The sequence below is a fragment of the Ictidomys tridecemlineatus genome, chromosome 11, assembly GCF_052094955.1.
Source record: "Ictidomys tridecemlineatus isolate mIctTri1 chromosome 11, mIctTri1.hap1, whole genome shotgun sequence".
Lineage (NCBI taxonomy): Eukaryota > Metazoa > Chordata > Mammalia > Rodentia > Sciuridae > Ictidomys > Ictidomys tridecemlineatus.
The window spans coordinates 109,418,326-109,440,859 of record NC_135487.1 but is presented as its reverse complement, the minus strand read 5'-3'; the positions used below and the strand labels follow the sequence as shown (position 1 = coordinate 109,440,859).

At 47.4% G+C, this 22,534-nt stretch overlaps 1 protein-coding gene across 1 annotated transcript in view; it reads right to left on the bottom strand.

The window, feature by feature from the left end:
- The window catches only part of Ptgfrn (prostaglandin F2 receptor inhibitor), a 71,911-nt gene extending 50,280 nt beyond the window's left edge, over window positions 1-21,631 (bottom strand). The window contains exon 1 of the mRNA XM_078027085.1: window positions 21,363-21,631. Coding sequence (XP_077883211.1) covers window positions 21,363-21,411 — 49 coding nt within the window. The 5' untranslated portion in view covers window positions 21,412-21,631. The remainder of the gene's footprint in view (window positions 1-21,362) is intronic.
- Window positions 21,632-22,534: the final 903 nt, after the last annotated feature.

The window sequence follows — 22,534 nt, the reverse complement described above, 5'->3', positions numbered from 1 at the left end:
TGCCTTCGACCCTCTTCTGTCATGTGGAATAGATGAGGACAGGCAGGGAAAGTCGGGCAAGTTTTTTCAAGGTAAACAACTACTCCACGTTTGTTTCAGTAAGTGCTATTGGCAACCATGAGGAATCATTAAGAAAGACAAGCCAATAAAGCTAAACTTTATTTATTTCCCTCTTTCCACCTCCTCCTGAGATCCATGGGAAATAATTTCATTTCTCAGGTTATCATCAACATTATTCTAAATCAAGGCCTGCAGAGTACGGCATATCTGCAAAGGATTCCTGCAATTGTTTCTATTATTGCTCAAATTTTAGCATCTCACTGAGCTGCCTGGAAGCAAACAATCTGACTTTCCAATCTGAACCATTTGGAAGATAAGTATCAGCAGTTACTGAATACAGTGGGACAGGTATTGCTGAAACGCAGGAACTAAAGAGCTTATGGAATTGCAGCCTGCCTTGTAAACGGATGCTTAAATCCCCTTCCTGGGTCCTCATAAGGCCTTTAAGTGAGAGACTGGAGGCCTGCGGATTTCCAAATGTGAGTGAGAAATGAAGACAGAGAAGGTCAAACTTAAACACCCTTCTGATGCCTTTCCTGGAGCACCCAACTCAACAAATGAAAAACCTTTGTCTTTTCTAGTCCGCCTCGGACAACTGTGGCAGGAAGGGACCATGCTGACTTTCATCTGGACAGTCCCTAAGCATTGACAGTGCAGCGATGCACCCATTAAACAAGGCAGGGCTAGGTGACGGAGTCACACGTGGCAGTGCTCCAAAATACCACCCAGAAGTACATCGGGAACTATGAGAGCAAACCTTAAAATCATTAAAACCAAGTCCAGCTCAGATCTCACTGGGAGACACTGGACAAATGCAAGACAATATTCCTCATTCAATAAACAGCTACTGAGCAGGAAGCCCCTGTGCTAGCCACGGGTGAGAAGAAAGGTATGGCCGCCTCTGGACCTTCTTGAAAGGCACACATGCTGTGACAAGAGCCACGGGCGCACACGGACACACAATAGAGGAAAGGATATAAGTACCAAACAGAGGTGCTAACCAGGGCCACGGGTTCAAAAGGAAGAGAGGGCAAAAGGATTAGTGAAGAGCTTCATGCAGCGTCATTATCTGACTTGGATTTTGAAGAACGGCTGGGAGAGGAGGAGGTTGAACAGGGGACACAGAGGAGGAAGGCGATGAGATAAAGGGAGTATCAGAAGCAAAGACCTGGGCAAAGACATGTGGGAACACACGTGGAGGGTGGTGAAGAGCAGGGTGATTAAAATGGTATCTGCAGAGAAGACGTGGAGGCCCAGAGGTCACTCAGGAGCCCTTGCCTCCCCCAGACGACAGGGAGAGGGGTATGAAGGGTCAAATCAAGAGCAGTGGTGGGAAGGGAAAGAGAGCCCTGCTGGAGGAAGGGTCAGCCGTTCTACCTGCGAGGTGAGAGAGAAGTCAAAGGGAAGCTCAAAGCTGGTGAAAACCATTTCCCACAGCACAGTAGCAACACAGCCGAGAAAAAGAATCAGTGAGATTTAGACAAGTGGAAATGGAAGCCCCTAAAAGATATTGGAGCCTAACATGAAGGTGGAGTCACATGCACAGAAGGAGATGGGAAGAGAGGAGATCCTTGTAAAGGTGAAGATGTGGGAGTCACTGGAGGGCCACCAAGAGAGAAAGGGCCCAAACCAGAGTGAACTTCTCAATTTAAGATACAAGCACAAGAGAGAGAGTTAGCACAGAAAAACGGGATAGCATCCAGTTAGAAAGAAAACCAGAAAAGGCTTATGTCCTGGCAACCATGGGATGCAGGAATTCCAAGAGGAAGCAAGCAGTGACGCCCCTGCCTCCCTTGCAGACACGCCATTTATTTGGAAGGCTGCAGGCTCCATGAAGGCCGTGCTCTTCCCCATTCTTATCTGCACTATGCACAATCTCCAGAGCAAAGCTCTCTTGTATGTTTCTGTTTGAAAAAAGATGAACCGTAATAGCAAACAAGCAGCAATGTCAAGGGAGATGGGTACCAAGAAGACAACTGAATTGATTGGCTAACTAATTACTGGGAACTCCACCAAAGAGCACATTCAGTGATGTGGTACAGGATGTGGAGAGTAAGAGCCAGGAGAGAGGGAACCATCAAAGATGCAGGCAAGTGAGGGCCCCACCATGAAAAAGAGATGGAGACAGGTGAGAGGAGATGGTTGGGCACAAGTGGGAGGCACAAGTGGTCAGTCTTTCTGAGAACCTTCTAGGCACAAGGGACACAGAGCCAGGGGCCCCAACTGCCAGAAGCTTCTGTTCTAGTGAGGAAAGGGTGAGACCCAAAACCATGCAAATACAACAGTATGGGGGAGAAGTGCGGTCAGGAAGGGGCTCTCTGAAAGCCAGATTGAGTCCAAACCTGAATGAGGAGGAAACCCTGATAGAAATCCTCGAGCAAACCTGATCCAGACAGAAGAGCAAATAAAAAAGGCCTCTAATGGATCAAGCTTGGTGGTCTCCAAGGACAGAAAAAGGATCAAGGTGAGTGAATGATGATTAATAATAAAAGGTCTGGGGCCCTGGATTTCTGTAAAGGAGAAATAATAAGAGAGCCTGCTTTATTTGTAAAAACTTCAGCCTGGTTGCTATACGAAAGGCGGATTGGGTGGGGCCAATTTGGAAGCAAGGTTCAGTATAGGAGAAGGTCTAGCAGATCCAGCAAAAGACGATGGACACCTGGCCTCAGGCTCTATTGGTGGAGATGCTCAGGAGTAGTCAGATTCAGGATATATCTTGCATATCAACAAAGAGACTATGGCCAAGAAAGGGAGGAATGTAGGAATGAATAATGAATGATCCATGCTTCTGGCCTGAGCATCTAGGTATGTGGCGATGCCATTTACCGGGAGACAAAATAACTGGAGGGAATCAAATCCATTTGGCAAAGCCACAGTTCTCTTTTAATCACTTCAAATTTGAGATCCCTGTTAGACACCAAGTGTTGTGGTTGGATGTGAGGTGTCCCCCAAAAGCTCTTGTGTAAGACAGAGCTAGAAGGTCTGGAGGAGAAATTATTGAGGGGTATAGATTTAATCTAACCAGTGGATTAATCCCTGATGGTAATAACTGAGTGGTAGCTGGAGACAGGGGATAGGGTGGGGGGCGGGTATGGCTAGAGGAAGTAGTTCATTGGGGGGTGTGGCTAAGGGCATATATTTTGTATCTGGAGAGTGGAGTCTCTCTCTTTCTGCTTGCTGTTTATCGTGTGAGATGGTTCCCTCTGCCGCACACTTCTTCATCATGTTCTGCCTCACCTCGAGCCCCGAGGAATGGAGCCAGCCTTCTGTGGACTAAGACCTCTAAAACCATGAGCCCTCTTATAAACTTTTCCTCCCCTGCAATTTTCCTGGTTGGGTCCTTTTAGTCACAGCAGTGAAAAGGCTGATTAAAACATCAAGTAAACAGTTGGACATAGGGATGTGGAGCTCAAGGGAAGTCCACACTAGAGATTTTCACTGGGGAGTAATCAGCACACAGATGGGAAAGCCAAGGTGGCAGGGGGTCAGATGGAGAGGGTGTACATAGGTAGAAAAAAAGAGCCAAAGACAGAAGGAGAAATGGATGGGTAAAAAATACAGCAAAGTTTTCAGGCAAAAAGTCTGAGGGGCCTTTAATTGGTCACTACTGTCTCAGTAAAATAATAGAAAAGGGTTCAGAGGCTAAAGATCATGAAAAAAGATTTAGAATCAGGACCAAAGGGAGTACGATAGGAAACCATGACAAAGTAAACAAGAAGGAGGGCCGGGCTGCAGCAAAGATGTCATGACTTTGTTGGAAATTCAGGTGGGCAGGCTTTCAGACTGTCCCCAGCAAGATGATACAGCTCAGGTTTATAGACTGTGGTCACTATGGACCACTCAGATACGAGGACTGGCAAAGCCACGTGGCAGAGGGTCCCAGGATGTTCACGAACTCACTGCCAAATGGTGACCACCAGAGTCTACCTGCAAATAAAAGCCAGGTAAAGTAAGAATGGTCCAGTGGACTGGAAAAGAAGGAGTGTTCAAGATCAGAGGGATCCCAATAAGGATGAAGGGTGGTTTCAGCGCACCCAAGGAATCTGAAGGAGTAAAGGCAAGGCGGAAAAATCAGAGTCAGAATCCAAAAGGTGAAAAACCTACAGTGATGGCAAGACCCAGGGACGGCCATTAAATCTCTCAGTCCTAGGGCCAAGATGACCACCGAGGATACATCAGAGTCTCATTGGCCTGGGCCTGGCTACAGAAACATAAGAAAAGGGCACAGTGACTCACAGGCTGCAGGGGTGCAGAATGGTAGCCCGGGGAGTGAACCCTTGCTCTCCCTTAACATTCACATGACAGTTTCTGGCTACGTTATCCGTAGTCATTTCTATCCAGAAATCTTGTTTTAGCCTTCATATGCATGTTGCCTGGGTCTAATGAGACAGAAGGGAGGTGACACAGTAACCGTAGTCTCCATCAGAACTGACGGGCTCTTGTAGTCAATGCAACTTTCCTTCGCTTCTGCTCCCATGATAAGCACCATCTCCTGCTCTATAGACACACACGGATGGCAAGGGAGACAAACAGATGCAATGCCACCAGCAACTGGGGGACCAAACTGCAAGTCACTCCTTAAAGACTGGATCATTAACTGAACTCTTGACCATGGGCACCGGGACATCACCTCCAGTTCTGTGGTCTTTGAGAGATCCTGGGAGGCCAGAGTCAGGCTAAATCTTGAATTCTACATGATGAAATGCTGAGGTTTTGTACTGTGTCAACTTGGCTAAGCCTAAACTATATTTCCCAGAGACGCCTTCTCTTTGCAATTCCCAGGTTAGAGTTGGACAGAACAGAACACGTGAGATTTTGGGGGGGGGGCGGAAGGAGAGCAGCAGCCATTACGCTTTCACGGTCCTTGTGTGGAAGGCAATGAAAGATACGAGATGCCAGAGGGCACCAGTTTGTCCCTGCCCTTTCTGCTTCTGTTTCTAGATGCTATTCTTATGGACCAACAGGACTCAAAGAGCTCAGATGCTTGGCTGCAAACATCTCAAGAAGAGGTAAGGATCAAAGCCATTGCCCTTCTTCAGACCCTTATACCAGCCCCCATTTGACGTCCCACTCTACCTGGCTTCCAGATTCCCCTGCAAGCTTCAATGTGTCCACCCACCCAGGAGGCCTGACTCGTGACTTTTCCCTGATCCTCCAAACTCCCCCTTTCAGGCCTTCGCTTCTCCAGCCCCTTCCCAAATCCTCTGATAAATGCCTCTCCATAGTGTTTACTGAGGCTTTGTTTCCCTGATGGAACCCAAACTGATACAGCAAACCAAAGTAGTAAGGAGACTGCTATGCCCTTAGAGATGGACAAAAACCACCTTATATTTATAGCACTGCCTTACAGTTTGCAAAAATTCTGCTCACAGGATTTACTACTCAACCTTGAGAGGATTAAATAAGGAAACTGAGGTTCCGAGAAGTTATGTGACCGAATGATAATGATTTAGGGTAAAAAAAAAAAAAAGATGCAAAAACCACTTTGAGGCAGTGGGTACTGATGAGCAACCAAAATAACTCAATAAACATGAAATGATTTAAACAGTTCTCTGTCCGAGAACCACAGACAGAAAAGGCTGAGCCACAATCTATCCATAAGGATTATTTTAGAGCATTCTATAAAATCAACAGCTGCTAGAAGCCCAAGGACTGCCCAGCATCCCTCACTGCTCAGCCATTTTCAATCCTCTCCCTGTACAAACTGGCCAACACAGCCTGCCAAATTCTGTGTGAACACCTGGTCCTCCTCCGAGCCTCTAGTTGAAAGAGAACAGGGGATTTACACTGGGCTTAAACTTGCATCTGGACATGAAAGGCACCTGAGATGACTGCTGGTGAAATTCTCCTCTTCCCTGGGCAGCTTTGTCCCATCTCCCTTTCCTGCTGGTCCTTTGCCTTGTCCATCCCTCATCCCTCAACAACACCTGAAGCCTGCCCTTGACATTTATAGGCCTTGCCATATACTGTGGCTGGTGTGGGATCTGTGCTCAGCTTCCCAGATGAGGCTCAGTCAGGAGTGTCATCGCTTGGCTGGGGTGGTGGCTTGGATGTGAGACCAGGCAAGAAGGTTCAAAGGAGAAATGATCGGGCTGAGAGAGTCTTAACCCAATCAGTGAATTAATCCCCTGTGGGATTAACTGAGTGGTAACTAGAGGCAGGTGGGGTGTGGCTGGAGGAAGTGGTTAAGGGGGTGTGGTTGTATCTGGAGCTGGAATCTCTCTGTGTGCTTCTCCATCACCATGATGTGAGGTGCCTTCCTCCACCACCCTCTCCCACCATCATGTTCAGCCTCACCTCGAGCCCTGAGGACGGAGCCGGACTTCTCTGGACTAAGACCTCTGAAACCATGACAGAATTTCAATATTCCAAATCCCAAATTTCACCACGTCGATATTTGAGAAAATAAACTTTTCCTCCCCTACAGTTGTGCTGGTCACATCCTTTCGTCATAGCAGTGAAAAAGCTGACTAAAACAGCTTGTGGGAACTGAGTAGAGAAAGACTCTAGGTTCTGGTTTCACATGTCTCTTAAGACTAACTACATCAATCTGACAGGAATGAAAATTCTCCTTCGTTCTGCAATTCTTTACTCACACCTACCATATGCACAGCCACATCATCACGTGAACTGCTGAGCCAACATGCAGCCAAGCGTCAGACAGTGTTCCTGGGACAGTGGCAGCTTTGTAGACAGGCAGTTACAGTGTCATGTTCAACTACTTTCGGTAACATGGGAGACTCTTCAAAATCATGGGGCATTCTCTTCAGTCTCAGGTTTTCCCTGTAAAAACCCTACCATGGAACCCTCCTCTCCAGAGGCAAAAAAAAAAAGAAAAAAAAATTTCTTTTCTTCATACATTAAAAATCAACAGGCTTGGGTTGTAATTGTGGCTCAGTGGTAGAGCACATCCAGCACAGTCAAGAGGCTAGTTCTCAGCACCTCAGGAAGTGAGGCACTGGGCTCAATGCTCAGCACCCATAAAAATAAATAAAGTTACTATGTCCATCTACTGCTAAAATTATTATTATTTTTTTTTAAAAATAGACACGCTTTTATAAATTGGAGTATATCTTTCCCTGCACTCTTCCCTCTGCCTAAAACAAATTACCTGCCCAGCACAGAGGTACGCACCTGTAAACATGCCTGTAATTCCAGCTACACTTAAGCCTGGAGCAGGAGAATCACAAGTTCCAGGCTAGCCCAGGTTCAGAGACCATGTTCAAAATAAATAAAAAAGGGGTAGGGCTGTAGCTTAGTGGTAGAGCACTTGCCTAGAATGCTAGAAGCTCCTGGGTTGGATCCTAGCAACAAAAAATAAACAAATTACCCACTCGTTCTCACCAGAAAAAAAAAAATTACTACTGATGGTCAAGAATTAATGAACTCAAATGAATCCACGGTGCTAAAACCATTCCTGATCCTTCTCCAGCCTCCGCGCCAGCCCAGGCAGAGTTCAGAGAGCTGGCTCCCCCATCAACCCTGAGCTTATTTGCACGTCTGCCTCCCTTGCTGGACTGGGTGCCTCAGGAAGGGGCAGACCGCTCCCTGCTCGTCACCACATCGCCAGCCCAGCTCCAGGCCTGGAGACATAATGACTGTGATCACTCCTATCTCAATGAGCTTCTGGAATTTTAGAGTCAGAATTGACCTTTGCATCATCATCTAGGTGGGTTAACCGGAGTTACTTAATCTTATTAATTTCAGAAACAGCCCCTCATTAATACATTTTCAAAAAAGCTCTTTGCCAAGCTCATCCTGGAAAGTGAAGGGCATATGTTCGGAGCAATTATGACATCCGGCACAGTCAAGAGACTGGGTCTCAGTACCTCAGGAAGTGACACAATTTCAATATTCCAAATCCCAAATTTCACCACTATCAATTCTATTAACACTCCTCTTTGGGGTGAGTGAAAGCCAAACTACCTGTATGATTTGGATCCCTTTGAAAGGTTCTCAATCCAGACACGGCACTATAGTCTTTAAAAATACATGCATCAGTACGTATTCTTTCATACATACAGGTGCATACCTCTTCTGCAAAAGCACCTCTGTCTGAAGTGGCCCAGAACACTCTTTCTTTTCTCTAAACTTTCAGTGTACCCTCCCGGCCCCATCTAGCAATGCTTGGTTTCTTCTCTAATGCCATCTCTTTTCCTGTGTATATGTCATTCCTCTACATCTAACTGACAGCTACAGAGACAAAGGACTGCCTCTATGTTTTTATGTGCCCAAGATATAGAATAAGGCCTGGCACCGGGTAGAGAATAAACAGCAGTAAACTAGGCAGTGAGATGAGACGCCCGCTGCAGGAGCAGCACCACTGTCCCTGCCTGAGCCAGGACTCAGCAGGCTGCTCCTGGAACAGTGATGACAAGCAGGTGGTCTGTGGTCTGGACCGACCCGGCCACGAGGCTCTTGGAGCAAGCGCTGGGACTAAAGACGTCCAGTTCTCTATACTCTGAACGTCAGGACCAAGCCCAGGAAGGGAGCAGATGCCATTCTGGAATGGACCATCCTACCAAGGGAGGAATGGGCGGAGGGAGAGAATAGGCAAGAATAAGAACCCACGAGTCCTTCGTCTTACACACAAGCCGCCACGGAAAAAACAAATTCCACAGGGAGGAGAAGGGAGACTTTCTCATCCCTTTTTTCTTTTTTTTTCTTTTCTTTCTCATGGTGCTGAGGACTCCATCTCTTCTTTCCTTCTTTTTCATGTGTGGATTCCATTTTCTCCTACTTTACTGTTCTAACGTCTCTTAGAAATGAAGTCATGGGCAATTCTTCCTGAAATATTATGGTAGTCACAAAAACAGGTCAAAAACACACATATAAAAGGTAGTGAGGACACATAGATCATTTCTACCCCTTTCTGAGTTAAGGCCTACCATTTCATATTCGTATTATGTCATGTATTTAATATGTATTTTATATGTGCATCATGTACTATATAATACATACTATATAATACATAAGTGTTTTTTTCTTTTTCTTTCTTTTTTTGTCCTCATCCTACTGGGGATTGAACTCAGAGCCTTAAGCCTGCTAGGAAAGTGCTCTAACACTAAGCGACCTCCTCAGTTCCCTTTTAAATTTTACTTTGAGACAGAGGCTCACTAAGTTGCCCAATCTGGGCTCAAACCTGAGATCCTCCTGCCTCCGCTCCCAAGTTGCTGGGATTATGGGCATGCACCACCAGGTTTGGCTTCCATTGTTTTCTAACCACATAAATTAATTCAATCGTTCAAAGATTCAAGATCAGTGAACCCAGACGTATTTCTTATAGTCATCCAGGGTGAGATAGACACCCATCCTGAGACATTGGTCATCATAAACTGATGGCTGGGCTCCAGAGGCATGTGGATCCATGAGAGCCACGACAGAGGCCTGACGCAGGCTGGCCCATGCCACAGGGAGCAGCACTCCACCCCAGGGTCCCAAAGTGTTTCCATCTTGGCGGTGAAGTGAGGCTTCCCTCAAGACCCAAAGGATCAACCAGAAATACCTTGAAGACAAATACACAAACCAAAGAAGGGCCATGTGTGCAAATACTGTATAGTCATTTCTAAGGGCGTGGGGGGAGGGATGCTTGGGGAAAATTGCAAGGACTCGCCAAAGCTTGATTATGTGCTGAGTTTTCATACTTGTTTGACACCCAAACACCTTAAAGGAACCTACCGACAGGAACAGACCCTGCCTTATCATTGTGGTTTTCTTAGGACTTAGATCCTGGCACAGGGGGATTACCTTTGTGTCCGAGGTGTAAATGAGCTCAGTGCTGGTCCCGGAGGGTCCCCTGGGCAGCATAGGCCACTTTGCTGCCTCTGTGACACTCCAGAGATACCCTAACGGAGGTAGCTTCCCCAGTTACTTATGTGCTAGGTACCACACCAGGCTTTCTGGGACTCATACTGATGTTTGAGATGAAACTTGTTTGTGGGATAAATGGTTATTAAAGTGGGGCTCTGAAGAATAAACCACATGATTGCATAAACCTTGTTTCCGTAGAACACCAACTAAAATTCCCTATCCTTCCTCTAAAACTTGTCTGTGTCTATTATCAGATGATAGTCCTTTGAAGAAATGCTCTGATAAACTACCTAAGGGGAACATCAGTAATTGTTTTGTGAGCTGTTTTCCTTGGAAGAAACAACCCAAAATAGGATTATGGCCTGACTTATCACCTTAATTTAGCAGCCTTGCTTCCTGCAAACCCCAACAGACCTCACCAGTGGTGTGCACGCAGCTCCAAGCTGCTCTGTGGGCGCTGATGAGGCTGCCAACACCTTTCAGGGTGACTTTGGCCACATTCTTCCTCTCCACCAGCTCCCCTCCCCAGAATTTAATATCCACATTCCCCAAGGTCTCCCTTATTTATTCAGCTTAAGTCATCTGATTCCCACATGGGACACCAACCTGGACACTTTCATCCACTCCCACCCCTGAGAAACTGCACTGGTCATTTTGATACCTGAAATGCCTTTCCTGCTCCTGGCTCTTGACCAGAGAGCCCACCTGCTCTATGGAGCTTTTCCAGAGTAACAGTCCCTGGCCTCAGTTTCATTCCTATAGTTCTGACAGCCCCATATATGCACAGTGATCTTATAACTCACTCAGACCCGTAAAAAGCACCTCTGATCCATTCTGCTGTCCAAATGGAACTGTTCTGTTTCTATTTTGGACTCCGTTTCCTAATTCCTTTGTAATCTCCCCGGGTCGGAAGCATGGTAAATATTCCCCAAGTGCTGCTTAAGTACTATAAGATAAGACCACAAGGAAAAGTAGGATCATCTCATATTTCAGAGCAGAGTAAAAGTTGGGCACAGACTTGCTCCTCCAAGGTTCACAAACCATGTTCACATAGACTGTATCCTAAGTGCCCACCAGGTACCAGACTCTGGCTTAGGCATCATGGACTTAACTTGGAATTTACTGTATGGATTTCAAGCAAAGATGATGGACTGTAATGTCTTCGAATAAATAAGAAAACATTTGGATGTGCCAGCTTTCAGAAAATGGAAAAAGAAATAGCTGTGCCAAAAGTGTTTTTTTTTTAAAAAAAAAAAAAACAAAAACTCCTCACTGCAACAAAAGCAAACTGGCAGCATCCTGGACAGACATCAAGTCAGATAATATGCTGTTCTTGGTACACCGTGCAGGGACAATGAATTTATAAAGCACCATGTACCCTTTGACCTCTGGAATGGCACATGATAACAAGCTACTTAAAACTCAGCCCAGAATTCACTCCTAAAGAGCTCTAGGTAAGCCTCAAAAACACCTGCATGCAAGCAAATTAGATCCTATCACTGGTTTTGGCAGCACCACCAATAACACCTCAATGTGGCCAGGGAGGGCTGGGCAGCAGCCTGATGTAACAAGGACTGAGGTCAGAAATAGAGGTCCCTCCCAACAAATGCCCTAGTTTTCTAGAAGTTATCTTGCTAGCCAGGATGGTATTTAGCATCATTTTGAACTTTCACATTCAGACCAAGGAAAAGAAAGTAAGTCCCCAAATGCTAGAACCTATTTCTCAGCCAATTAAGACTATTGATTGGAGAAGTCTGAACTTCAGCTCTCCTGAAAGGTACTTCAGGAAGAGTGTAAAATCCAAAGTAGTGTCAATATTTAGACACATCTAAAGAGGTCTGCATCTCTTCTCTCAAGTCTGCATTGTGCTAGGAAAGGACAACCTGTGGAGCACAGCCAGCAGCCAGGCTCCTTCCCAGACTGAAAGGCTAAAGGTGGTAGAAAACACAAGTCACATTTATGAGGACAGAGACGTGATGCTCAACCCCAATTTTACGCAGGGCTGACACCCTCAATCACAACTTGGATGCACACAAAAGATGAGTAACTGTAAGAAACAGCCTGTCATCTAGAAATGCCTTGTTGGCTTTACTGTTTCTGTGTCTTGCCTAGAAGTCTCTCTGGAAGCCCAGTTAGCGTGGTGGTGGGGACACCTCAAGCCCAGTTAGCATGGTAGTGGGGACACCTCATACCCTAGGGAACCACAGAGAAAGATGCCCAGTTTCTCGGCTCAGGAAATAGGTTGGAATGAGGAAGTAATTGCTGATACAAGGGCAGAATAGCAAATACTTCCCAGAGCCCTAGGAGGCACTGCCAGCCTGGTGGTGGAGAGGTGCCAGGCAGGTGAGAGACAACAGGCACAGGCTGTAGACCTGAAGAGAGCTCAGGAAGATGGGCCTGGAGCCAGAAAAGTCAGGCCCCACCTAGAAGCCCATATGGCCAACAGCAGGGGTCAGCAGGGCTCACAGAATTCTGGAGATGGAACGGAAGACCTTCGGGATGGCTAGACTAGTCCTTATTTTACAGGGGCAAAGAGCTAGTCAGCATCTTCTTCAAGGTCAGGAAACTACTGAATGGAAGAACTAGAGCCAGAATCCAAGCCTCACATCTTAAAAGACAAGGAAACACATGTTATCACACTTTAGCTAATTGTATCAATTCCTTCCCATGTTTGCAAAGATACATTTTGACTCTGAGTGATTGAGTCTCACACAGAAGGGCAGGGCAGAAGAGTCCACTGTGGGCACGTGCCCAGACTGGAGCCAGACTGTCTGGGTTTTAGTCCTGGCAGCTCTGCCACTTACTATGTGACCTTGACCAGGTTATTTCACTGTGCCTCAACTCCCTCACTATCCACCAGAGGTAACAGCAGTACCTACCTCATGGGGTTATGAAACCTACTAAATGAGTCAACACATGGAAAGTGCAGTGCCTGGCACAAAATAAATGCTATATAAAAGGTAAAAAGATTTCTTTTTCTTTTTTAGGAAAGAAATAATTTTTATATGGCTCTTCCCTAGCACACCTGCTCCCCAGCATACCTGCTCCCCAGCCCCTAATTCATCTTAGTCACAGGTTACCACTTTACCTGCAAAATCTGGAACTAATGCTTCGAAAAAGTCACACCTGTCTCCTAATCCATTTGGGCCCAACCCAGTCTGATATAGAGCTAAACTGGCCAAGGCAGCAGAAAGGCCCTGAATCAAGTGCTGTTTAACTACTGGCCAGTCTGCTTATCTGAACTTCCACTTCCAAATGCTGAATTATCATGTTACCTCTTTTTGACCCCACCTCCTACCTTCTTGGACCACCTCCTCTCTTGAGCCTCTGAATCTGCTTCTTGACCCTCATCATGTGCTCTGGTCTTCGAAACCTGAAGATGCACCAAGTCTTGAAGCCTCACAAAGCTGCAGGTCCCATCTGCATTCCTTGGCCAATCTCCTGTGTTATTCTCATCAGCAACTAGATTCCTTCATCCCTTATCTCTCCACTGTCTTCCATGGAAAGACACGTCATCTATCCTAGGTGCCAAACTTGATAAATAAAGCCACAAAACCAGCTGATGGCCTCTACCACAGACCTACACTACCCATCTTTCACTGCGAACTGAAAGTCTGCCACGTTCCATTCCCATGGAGCCCAGCCCTAGTCCACTCCCCTCTAGCGCTGCCTGTTACCATGGCTTTTGCATCAGTACCCACTGAAAAGCCCAGGCCACCAAGTAATCTGTGTGGCAAGCACAGACTGTGGACTAGGTTTGCATATACGGTTCCTCCCTAGCACACTTGCTCCGCAGTAAACTTTGACATGTGTTTGAAATTCCTGGGGAGCCTGTTCAAACGCAGCCTCTGATTCAGCAGGTTGGATTGAGCCCTGAGAATCCACCAGGGACCGTGATGCTGTTGGTCCCCAGACCACACTAGGAATTTACACACATTGTTTAATGTTTGCATTTGACTAGAAATATTATTTTTAATCTTCATGACAATCCTCAAGAGAGGTATTCTTCCCATTCCACAGAGGTTGTAAGTGAGGTTCAAAGAGGTGAAAAATCCTGTCAAGATTCACACTGCTGGAAGGCAGGATTCAAGCAGAGGGCCCATTCCAGAACCTAAGCCCTATTTTTTCTTTATATAAGTACATATCATTGCAGAGTTGGGATGCGAGTGGGAGGAACATAAAGAATAGAAACACTTAAAAAAAAAAAAAAGAAATGTTTTTTTTTTTTAAACACACATGCAATCATTTATCTATAATACAAATTACTGAAGTCTTCCTAGCTGATGTGGATGGGAAGAAGATGGATAATGAAACAGGACAGAGTCCTGGTGCTGGAGACTCTGCCCAACCGCAGAGACCTAAAAGCGACTATCAGGGAGTAAGCTAATTCCACTAATCCACATGGAAGATGACAGCCAGGGAGTTCCTGGGGTCAACTTTAAAGGTGTGCCAGGAGGAAGCACGCATTCAGATGACCACTACCAAGCATGTCTGGGACTGCAGGACCACTGGGCTGACGGCACTGTGGCCTGTGCACTGCACACCACACTGTTCCCTCCAGATCACCCCTCCACCTCTCCCTTCCCTCTTCCCAGATCCTCCAAGACCAAAGCCTCTGTTTGAGCTCTTGTCCCACTGTCCCCTTTCTCTGGAGTATACCCACATCCAGTAGCCTTCCAGCCTGTTCCTCCACTAGTCTCTAGTGGACTCCCACTCCACTACAGTGGCCCTTGCTCATGCAGCAGTCTCTTGGACCCTGTCCACGTCAGTCTGCTCCTGCCATGCCTCAAGCTGCCACCCTCACCATGGTCTTCTACTTGCAGCACTTGAAAACGGGTGACAGTCTCTGACTCAGAGTTCCATCCCCACCCCCACTTATTCCTGAGCTAGTGTGATGTTCCTTCCTCCTCTACTATTTGGTTGAACCTCCGTGTCCAAATCCAAGAGGTCTTCTCTGCATTTATCCTTCGGGTTTTCCAGCAGCGATGGCCAACCTCTCTTTAGCAAGTCCACTCCCCACCATCTCTGCTTGGCTTCCCGCAGGGTGCTCTCCTGGCTCTCTTCTCGCCCCTCGGACTATTCTTGTAGAACTTGCCCACCCAGTTCCTATCTCCTAATGACGGCATTCCCAAGAATCTTCCCTCAACCCTTGTTTCAGCCATCCTCTTTCTGAAGATGGCCCCCAGCACACATCCAGCATCTAGTCCCACCCTTCAAGGGCAGATCTGAGTCTGCTCTGCTCTGTTCACTGCAGAACTCCCAGCACTCGGAACGGTGCTTGGCCCATAGTCGTAGGCACTGGCCCAGGAACTGCTGAATGGATAGACGAGCGGCTCACACTGCCACTAAGCTTCTCAGCTTCCACCTTCAGTCCATCCCAAGGTAGGGTTCACCAAGTGAAAGAGACAACTGCCAACCTTCATCAATCACAGCACATGCAGGCAGTGATACTACCTGTACAGCTCCCTGGGTAACTAACTTTCAGATTTAGAGGCTGCCTCTGACTCCTGGGCTCTAGGAGCTGAAGGTACAGTCTAATGATCTACCTGTAACCTACCTGAAACCCATGGGGCGTCCTTTACCACAGCTGACAAGCAGGAAAGCGCTGGCCGAGCCCAGCTCTAAATAAGAATGAGGAAGAACCATTCTTAGAACATCCTTAGCTTGGTGTTACTTTTAAGGACTGAGAAGTAACCCGTCTGACTGAAAGCTGCCTCTATTTCAATACGATTCAACTCTGCTCCTCACTGTTTGGAGCCAAATTCATCTAGGACAGAACAGCACTAGCCACGCTACTCCACTCTACTTCCCCAAAACATTTCCAAGTGATGAAAATGCTCTTGTGATCTAGTTGCTTTAAAAGGTGTGAAGCCCGGCATATCATACTTAAACTTCAATCATGACATTCGGAGACTTTACAATCTATCACAAACGCTTGGAGAAATAAGCATTCGAAGAACAAACACATACACTGTGCCATTATCTCTTGCCTACTGGAAATCACACTGCCGGTAGGCAACAGCATTAACCACTGGGTCTAATTCTGTTGCTTCCCAAAGACTACAGTTGGTGTGGAGAAAAATATTCCAAAATCTAAAAAAAAACCACTGACTGTGTCAACTGCAGCACATCGCCTTTTCCAAAAGATAAATTATGGAGAATTTTTGCCAGTGCAAGTTATTTTCCCAAAGCAGAGTCAAATGGCCTTGCAACCCTGCCTTAAGAGACCAATGCAATTAAACTGAATAGCTATGGACTGCCCCTGACAGCTTCCCCCTCAACTTCATTTGATAAAGTGAGACGCAGACACACACCGACAGGCAAGCCCACACCTTATTTAACTGCCAGACACAGTGCCAATATGAAAATGTACATTCAATCTATGGGGGGAAATCAGCCCAGCAGCCCATCACTGAAACAAAATAGCCATATAAACGCCGACTGGCCCGACTGCCTTGTAAGGAATGATCACTGACAACCAGAGATCCTATTCAGCAGGCTAAAAAGAATAATTATAGCCAGGGCAGGCATTAATCAGCTTGGCAGATACAGGAATTCTGTTAACAAGGCTAAAATGAGTGCCAAGGAATCTCTGAAGGCCACAGCACTTCAAAGACTCAGAAGCTGGATGCATTCACGAGGGTTCTCCTGCGAGCCCTCTTTCTCCTGCCATGCTTCCTTTTCTCAGAGCAGGTGTAGTGACCTGCTAGAGGTTGCAGTTATGGCACCCAAGAGGTGCATGCTGGCACTGCCACTTCCTTCGAGAACTGCCTGATCACCCAGATCTTATTTTTAGTTGCATTCTTGCTTGCAAACCACTATCATCCTTTTTTGCCCACATTAATCTCTAGTAGGACACGGCACAAGGTTGTGTGAACATGGGTCAGCTCCTCCTTCACAGAGACAGAGTAGGATCCTGAGATCAAATTCTGGCTCTGCTGTATCATTTTATGCAATTGGGCAAGTTATTTAACTTTTTCTAGGCATTGGTTTCCTCATCTAAAATAAGGAGAAAATAAGGTTCACGTTTTTGCAAAACGTTGCTGTGAAAAAATAAGTGACAGAATCTATACGTAAGAGCCCAACACTTGATATGCAGTTTATAACTTATCTATTATTATCTGGGGCCTCTTAGGTGCAATCCTATCCAGAAGCTATGGGAAAACAAAAAGGCTGGGGATGAGGCTCAGTGGTAGAGTGCTTGCATAGCATGTACCAGGCCCTGGGCTTAATCCTCAGCATTGAAAAAAAAAAAAAATCAGTGTACAGACATATAACACACATATGTTATACAGAAGTGTCTATGGCTAGGCAGGAGGATGACTGCGTTTTTCACTTTAAATCCCTTATAACTGACACAGCGACAGCGAGCTATCCCCCTAAATTCGTTCTTCCTTTCTCCCCCAGTAGCTGGCATATGGCTGCCAGGCTTCTCTGCCTCTCCCAGCTTCCCTTGCAGCTAGTGTGAGATGGAACTAAATTCCTTCCCACAGAAATGATGGTGCCACTTCCAAGCTTGGCCCACGAAGCGGCCACATATTCTACTACATGCTGTTTCCTTTGTGGGACTACAGTAGCGATGAAATCATGGGCTGGAGATAGCAGAACTGCCACCAGCCTGGTGCCAGAACAACTGTGTGGAACAGAGTCCCCCCGAATCCTACTCTCTGAAGCATCCTGTGGACACTGTTATAGAAGACACTTCACTGTTTGAATGTCTAATCTTTGAGTCTATTTGTTAGAGCAGTTTAGTCTCCCTAACTAATATAATACTCTCCTGTCGTATTTGAACTTTAAAATATAGATGTAATGCTTTTGTCATTTAAAAACTATTTCAATGGATTTGCTGGAAACAAACAAACAAATAAAATTTAAATAGACGTGAACAACATGTGTTAATTCCCGTCCACAATCTCCAGGCCTTCCACCCTCCAATTCACACTGCATACTAGCTGAGGATTTATCCTCCTCAAACATCATCCCCCTGTTGCGTTAATCTCACCTGGCAAACTTTTAATGGCTACTCATATCCACAGATAAAAAGACATATCTATGGGGCTAGGATTGTGGCTCAGAGGTAGAGCGCTCACCTAGCACATATGACGCACTGGGTTCGATCCTCAGCACCACATAAAAATAAAATAAAGGTATGTGTCCACCTATAGCTAAAAAAAAAATAAATATAAAAAAAGACATATCTATTCATATATATTCCGTTGGCCAATATTTATCAAGAACCCACTATGTGTTATATGCCCTATTAGTAATAGGACAGAATAGTGAGCAAAACCACATGGTCCCTGCCCCTAGGGGATATAATTAGGGTAGGGATTTAGACAGGGGACCGACAGTTACAACCAGTGAAATAACACAGGCTGCCTGGCAGCACTCAGGAGCCAATAAATCCACCCCTTACTACCCAGACTTCTCAGCACAGCAAGCAAAGCCTCCAGCATCTACCCCAAACCCATCTACCCCAAAACCATCTTACAATTTACTTCCCCTTTTTCCTAATCCTCCAAAACCTCATTATATGGAACTCATGCGCCGCTTCTGAGTGAATCATGCACTTTCACTCATCCACTCTTTACGCTTTTCCCCAGAGCCCAGAATGCTCTTCTATCCTTTCTTTCAAAATTCTAATTATCCTCAAGGCTCAGCTCAAATGTCACCTCTTCAGCAAAAGCAACCCCAACCCCCAAGTCAAAATTAATCATCCTCTTCCTTGCTTCCTACCAGCACTTGGTTTCTACTGGGGCATCTCATTCTGTCTGGTAGTTAGTTGTTTTATCATCTGTGCACTCCCCCCGCACCCCCCACCAACCACTCACTCAGTGAGAAGCTGTCTTGGTTATTTGTCTGGGACACCCAGTACTGAACACACTATTATGGACAAAGGGAGCACTCAGGAGATGCCAAGCTGGACGGATGGACAAGACAACTCAGACACAGTCAAGAGAAGTGAACAGCTGCCACAGGAAGCTGAGTGGTACTGGTGAGGTCCTGCTAAGGTAGGCTTCGCTGGGAAAGCTTCATGGAAGAAATGAGTTTCAGGCAAAAAAGGAGATACATAAACAAGAGATTCTATATATCCTATGCAAAGAAGAGCAAATGAGTCACTTAGAATGACATGTCTGAACCAGAGAGAAGACCGGAGGGGAGAGAACACAAGGGTCAGCCCCTCCCTAGCAGAAAATCATAAGGAAATGAAGAGAAAAAGTGGATTAAAAAAAAATGATCTTTTAGGAAAACAATGAACTTAGAAGGGAGGCTGGGGGGGGTGGGGGGAAGGATGTCAGAAATTACCTAGGTGGGAACCTCCAGGACCTGGACTAAAACTGTGGTTAGAGAAACCAGAAGGATAGGAAGCAGCTTGATCCTGTGCTACAAGAAAATAATAATAATAATAATAATAATGAGAGATAGTGTGAAGGTGAAGGTCCCAGAGAACAGTGACACCAAGATTCTATGAAGGCTGCAACACTGGAGGAAAGATGATTGTGCTTATCAATTACATTTCAGGATAAGTACAGGGCTAGAAAGGTGTTTAAAAAAAAAACAACCTTTCCAGAGGTCAAGCTGAAACCAAAGCACAGGAAATACTGAGAGTCAGAGCTGACAGGTGGAACATCAACAGTTCAGAGAACCATTGGCAAAAAGGCATTGGCTAGAGACACCACAAATTCCTGGTATAGTTAACATGAGACACCTAACCAGGGCAGGATAAACTGGGGTACAATTAAGATTTCCCAAAGCTGTGCTTTCCCACTTACATTTTATTTTTGCCAGTCTCTTTCTGCCCACTCTCCCTTTTTCTCCCATGCCCCAGTTACTCAAAGGCATTCTTTTCAAACTTTCTATCTCACCACACCCTTTTGACTGATGTGCGAGCTGTGAACTGCCCAACTCTAGGGAGAGTCATTCACATAAACTATGATGAACAGGCGCTCCTAGAGTTGTGCAGTGCATCGCATGTGCAACCATGGGTCATGGCCCTGCTTGACAGCAGACACATAAGTCAATTAAACTGTGTGAACTATGGCCAGCAATGTGCAACAAATGTGGAACTTACAAGGGAACCAGAGTGCAGGAAAGATTAAAAGCTCCAGGATGGTGGACCACAGGGGAGATGCTACAAAACTAAGAGGAAGATCCAGAAGCTTCCTGAAGATGGGTTACATCTCAAGCAATGTGGCTGGATGAGCTCTCTGAGGGAATGAGTTTGAGAAAACACCTCCCAGATGGAGGAAGAACACAAAAGCAGCTAGAAAGTCTGGCTTACTGGCTGCAGGAGTCAGGGGGCTGGGCCCCAGGGCCAGCAGGAGGGAAGTGGTGTGTAAGGCCATCACTGGGACCCTCTGCATAAAATACACAGTAGTCACTTAACCCTGCAGTGCAGCTGGGGCCTGGCTGGGGACAGACAGCACCACGTGCTTTGCAAAGATTCAGATCTGACTTCTCTAGGGGATTGGAAGAGAACCTGTGACCAGGTCTCAGGATTCAGCTTGTCCTGGTTGACACTTATTATATAGAGATCCAAAAATATTAAAAGCATTTAAGGGCCAGCCCTCCAGTACCATGGTGGACACTTAACAAACATATTCCCTTAGCTGGTTAAGATCATCATGTGTATCTATGTGGAGATGGTGACTGTGTATAGACTGAATGGAAAATGGAGAGAGAGGAAAAAAAAATTCATGAATGATTCCTTGAGTGGGGGGAGGGAGGGCGCTGGTCCATCAAGAGCCACCCCGGGTTTCCAGAAGGTGAAAAGCAAGGGACAGTGGGGGTGGGAGGTGGGGGGCAAAGTAACAGGTAGAAAAAGTTGGAAAAGCTAGGCACTTGGGTCTTTGTGTATAAACGTGAGGCTAGGCAGCTTCCAGAAAACCTAAGACAAGACTGAGGCAGGAGATTCAGCCACGACAAAAATGACGGCAGAGACCGCACACCGATTGTCATTGTAACGCTCCGGGCCATCCCGTGACCTTCGTGGAAGGAAGTTGCTGGATTCTCTGGCTTCCCTGGAAAGGCTACCCAGCGAGGGCTCGCGTGTGTGCAGAGCAATCGGCCAGGGGCGGCTATGGCGGGGCGTATCAAAGGCTCATATTTCCGCTCTCAGGCTGGGGACGCGGGGCCGGGACCGCGGGCACCTTCCGGGGCCGGGAGTTCAAGGTGAGCCGGGCTCCCGGCGGCCAACAGGTAGAGGGAGCTGGGGGACCGCGGGCCACCGGCCACTCCCCCGGCACATGTGGGGGGCGAGGCTCGGCCTGGTGGAGAGGCTCTTTGCACCCCGCGCGGGGCCGGGCCGCTGGGCACCGGGCTCGGGGCGGCCCCGCAGTCGCTCCCCGCCCGGGCCGCCCGCGCACCCGGGTCTCCCGGGAGCCGCCAGGGCACTCCCCTGCGCCCCAGGCCGCGCGCTGCAGCCGCGCCCCGCCGATCCCCACGGGGCCCCGCCGGTGCCCCGCGTCCCGCCGAGCCCCACGCTCACTTACCCAGCGACAGGAGCGCCAGCAGCAGCGGCCTCGGCGCCAGGCGCCCCATGCTCGCAGGGCGGGAGCGACTCTCCCCCTCCTCCTCCTTCCCCGCCGCCTCTCCTCCTCCTCCTCCTCCAGCTCCGGCTGCTCCAGAGTCAGCGCTCCTCCGCTGGGCCGCGCGCCTGCTCCGCTCTCCTCGCGAGCCGAGAAATCCCAGCGCTGGGGCGTACGTGCGCCCCTGGCTCGGCTCGCTCCCTCCCGCCTCCCTCCTTCCCTCCCTCCGCCAGACGGCCGGCCCCGGGAGCTGGCCCCGCCGATCCCAGTGTACAGCCCCGACCGCTTCCCGAAAGCCAAAGGGAAGGACCGCAGCGCCCGCCCGCGCCTCCCATCCGGCGCTTTGCCAGCAACAAACACAAACTTTCCCAAGCCCCTCCCCGCTCCAGGTAACGGGGGAGGCGCCGGGGCCACCCGCTTAAAGGGGAGGCGACGGCCGAGCCCACCCAGCCCTCCCCTCGGGCCCCCACCCCATGAGAAACTTTCCTCCGACCTTTTAAAGTTGGCCTGGGAAGACTCGTCTGGAAATCCCATCGGTTTGGCCCTATCCCGGGACGCCCCGAGTTCTCCACTTGGGAGTCACCCACGCGTGTCTGCTCTTCCCTCTGCCAGCAGCGCGCACGTTTCTCCTTCTCCTCCCGAGCTAAGCACCCCACCAGCCTGCTGCTTGGCCCTGGTTAACATGATTCATGTAAGGCTGAAAGAGTTGTAAGGACTTTAAGGGTCATGGATTCCAACCTTCTTTATGGAACAGAGACTTGAAGTGTTTGGGTGACTTATCCAAAGATTCAAGCAAAGGGGCAAGATCAGAATGGAACTCTGACTGTCCTGTGGGCCGGTGGGCTTGCTTACACCAGACCCCTCCCTCCTCTCCAGGGTGCCCCTGACTTTGGTTAGAACAACTTTCCACAAAGACCCTTGCTTTAAAAAGAAAAGGAAAAAAAAATAGCATATTAATAGCTAGAGTACTTCATATGGAATGAACTCTTAAGATTTTATATTCTTCGCTTTAAGTGGACACAACTGGTTACCAATAAAGACTCTTTTTCCCCCCACAATAGACTTTTGTACTTTTTTGATTTGAATACAAAAGGCTCTACAGTATTGGGAAAATTTTTTCCTGTTCCTTGTTTGAA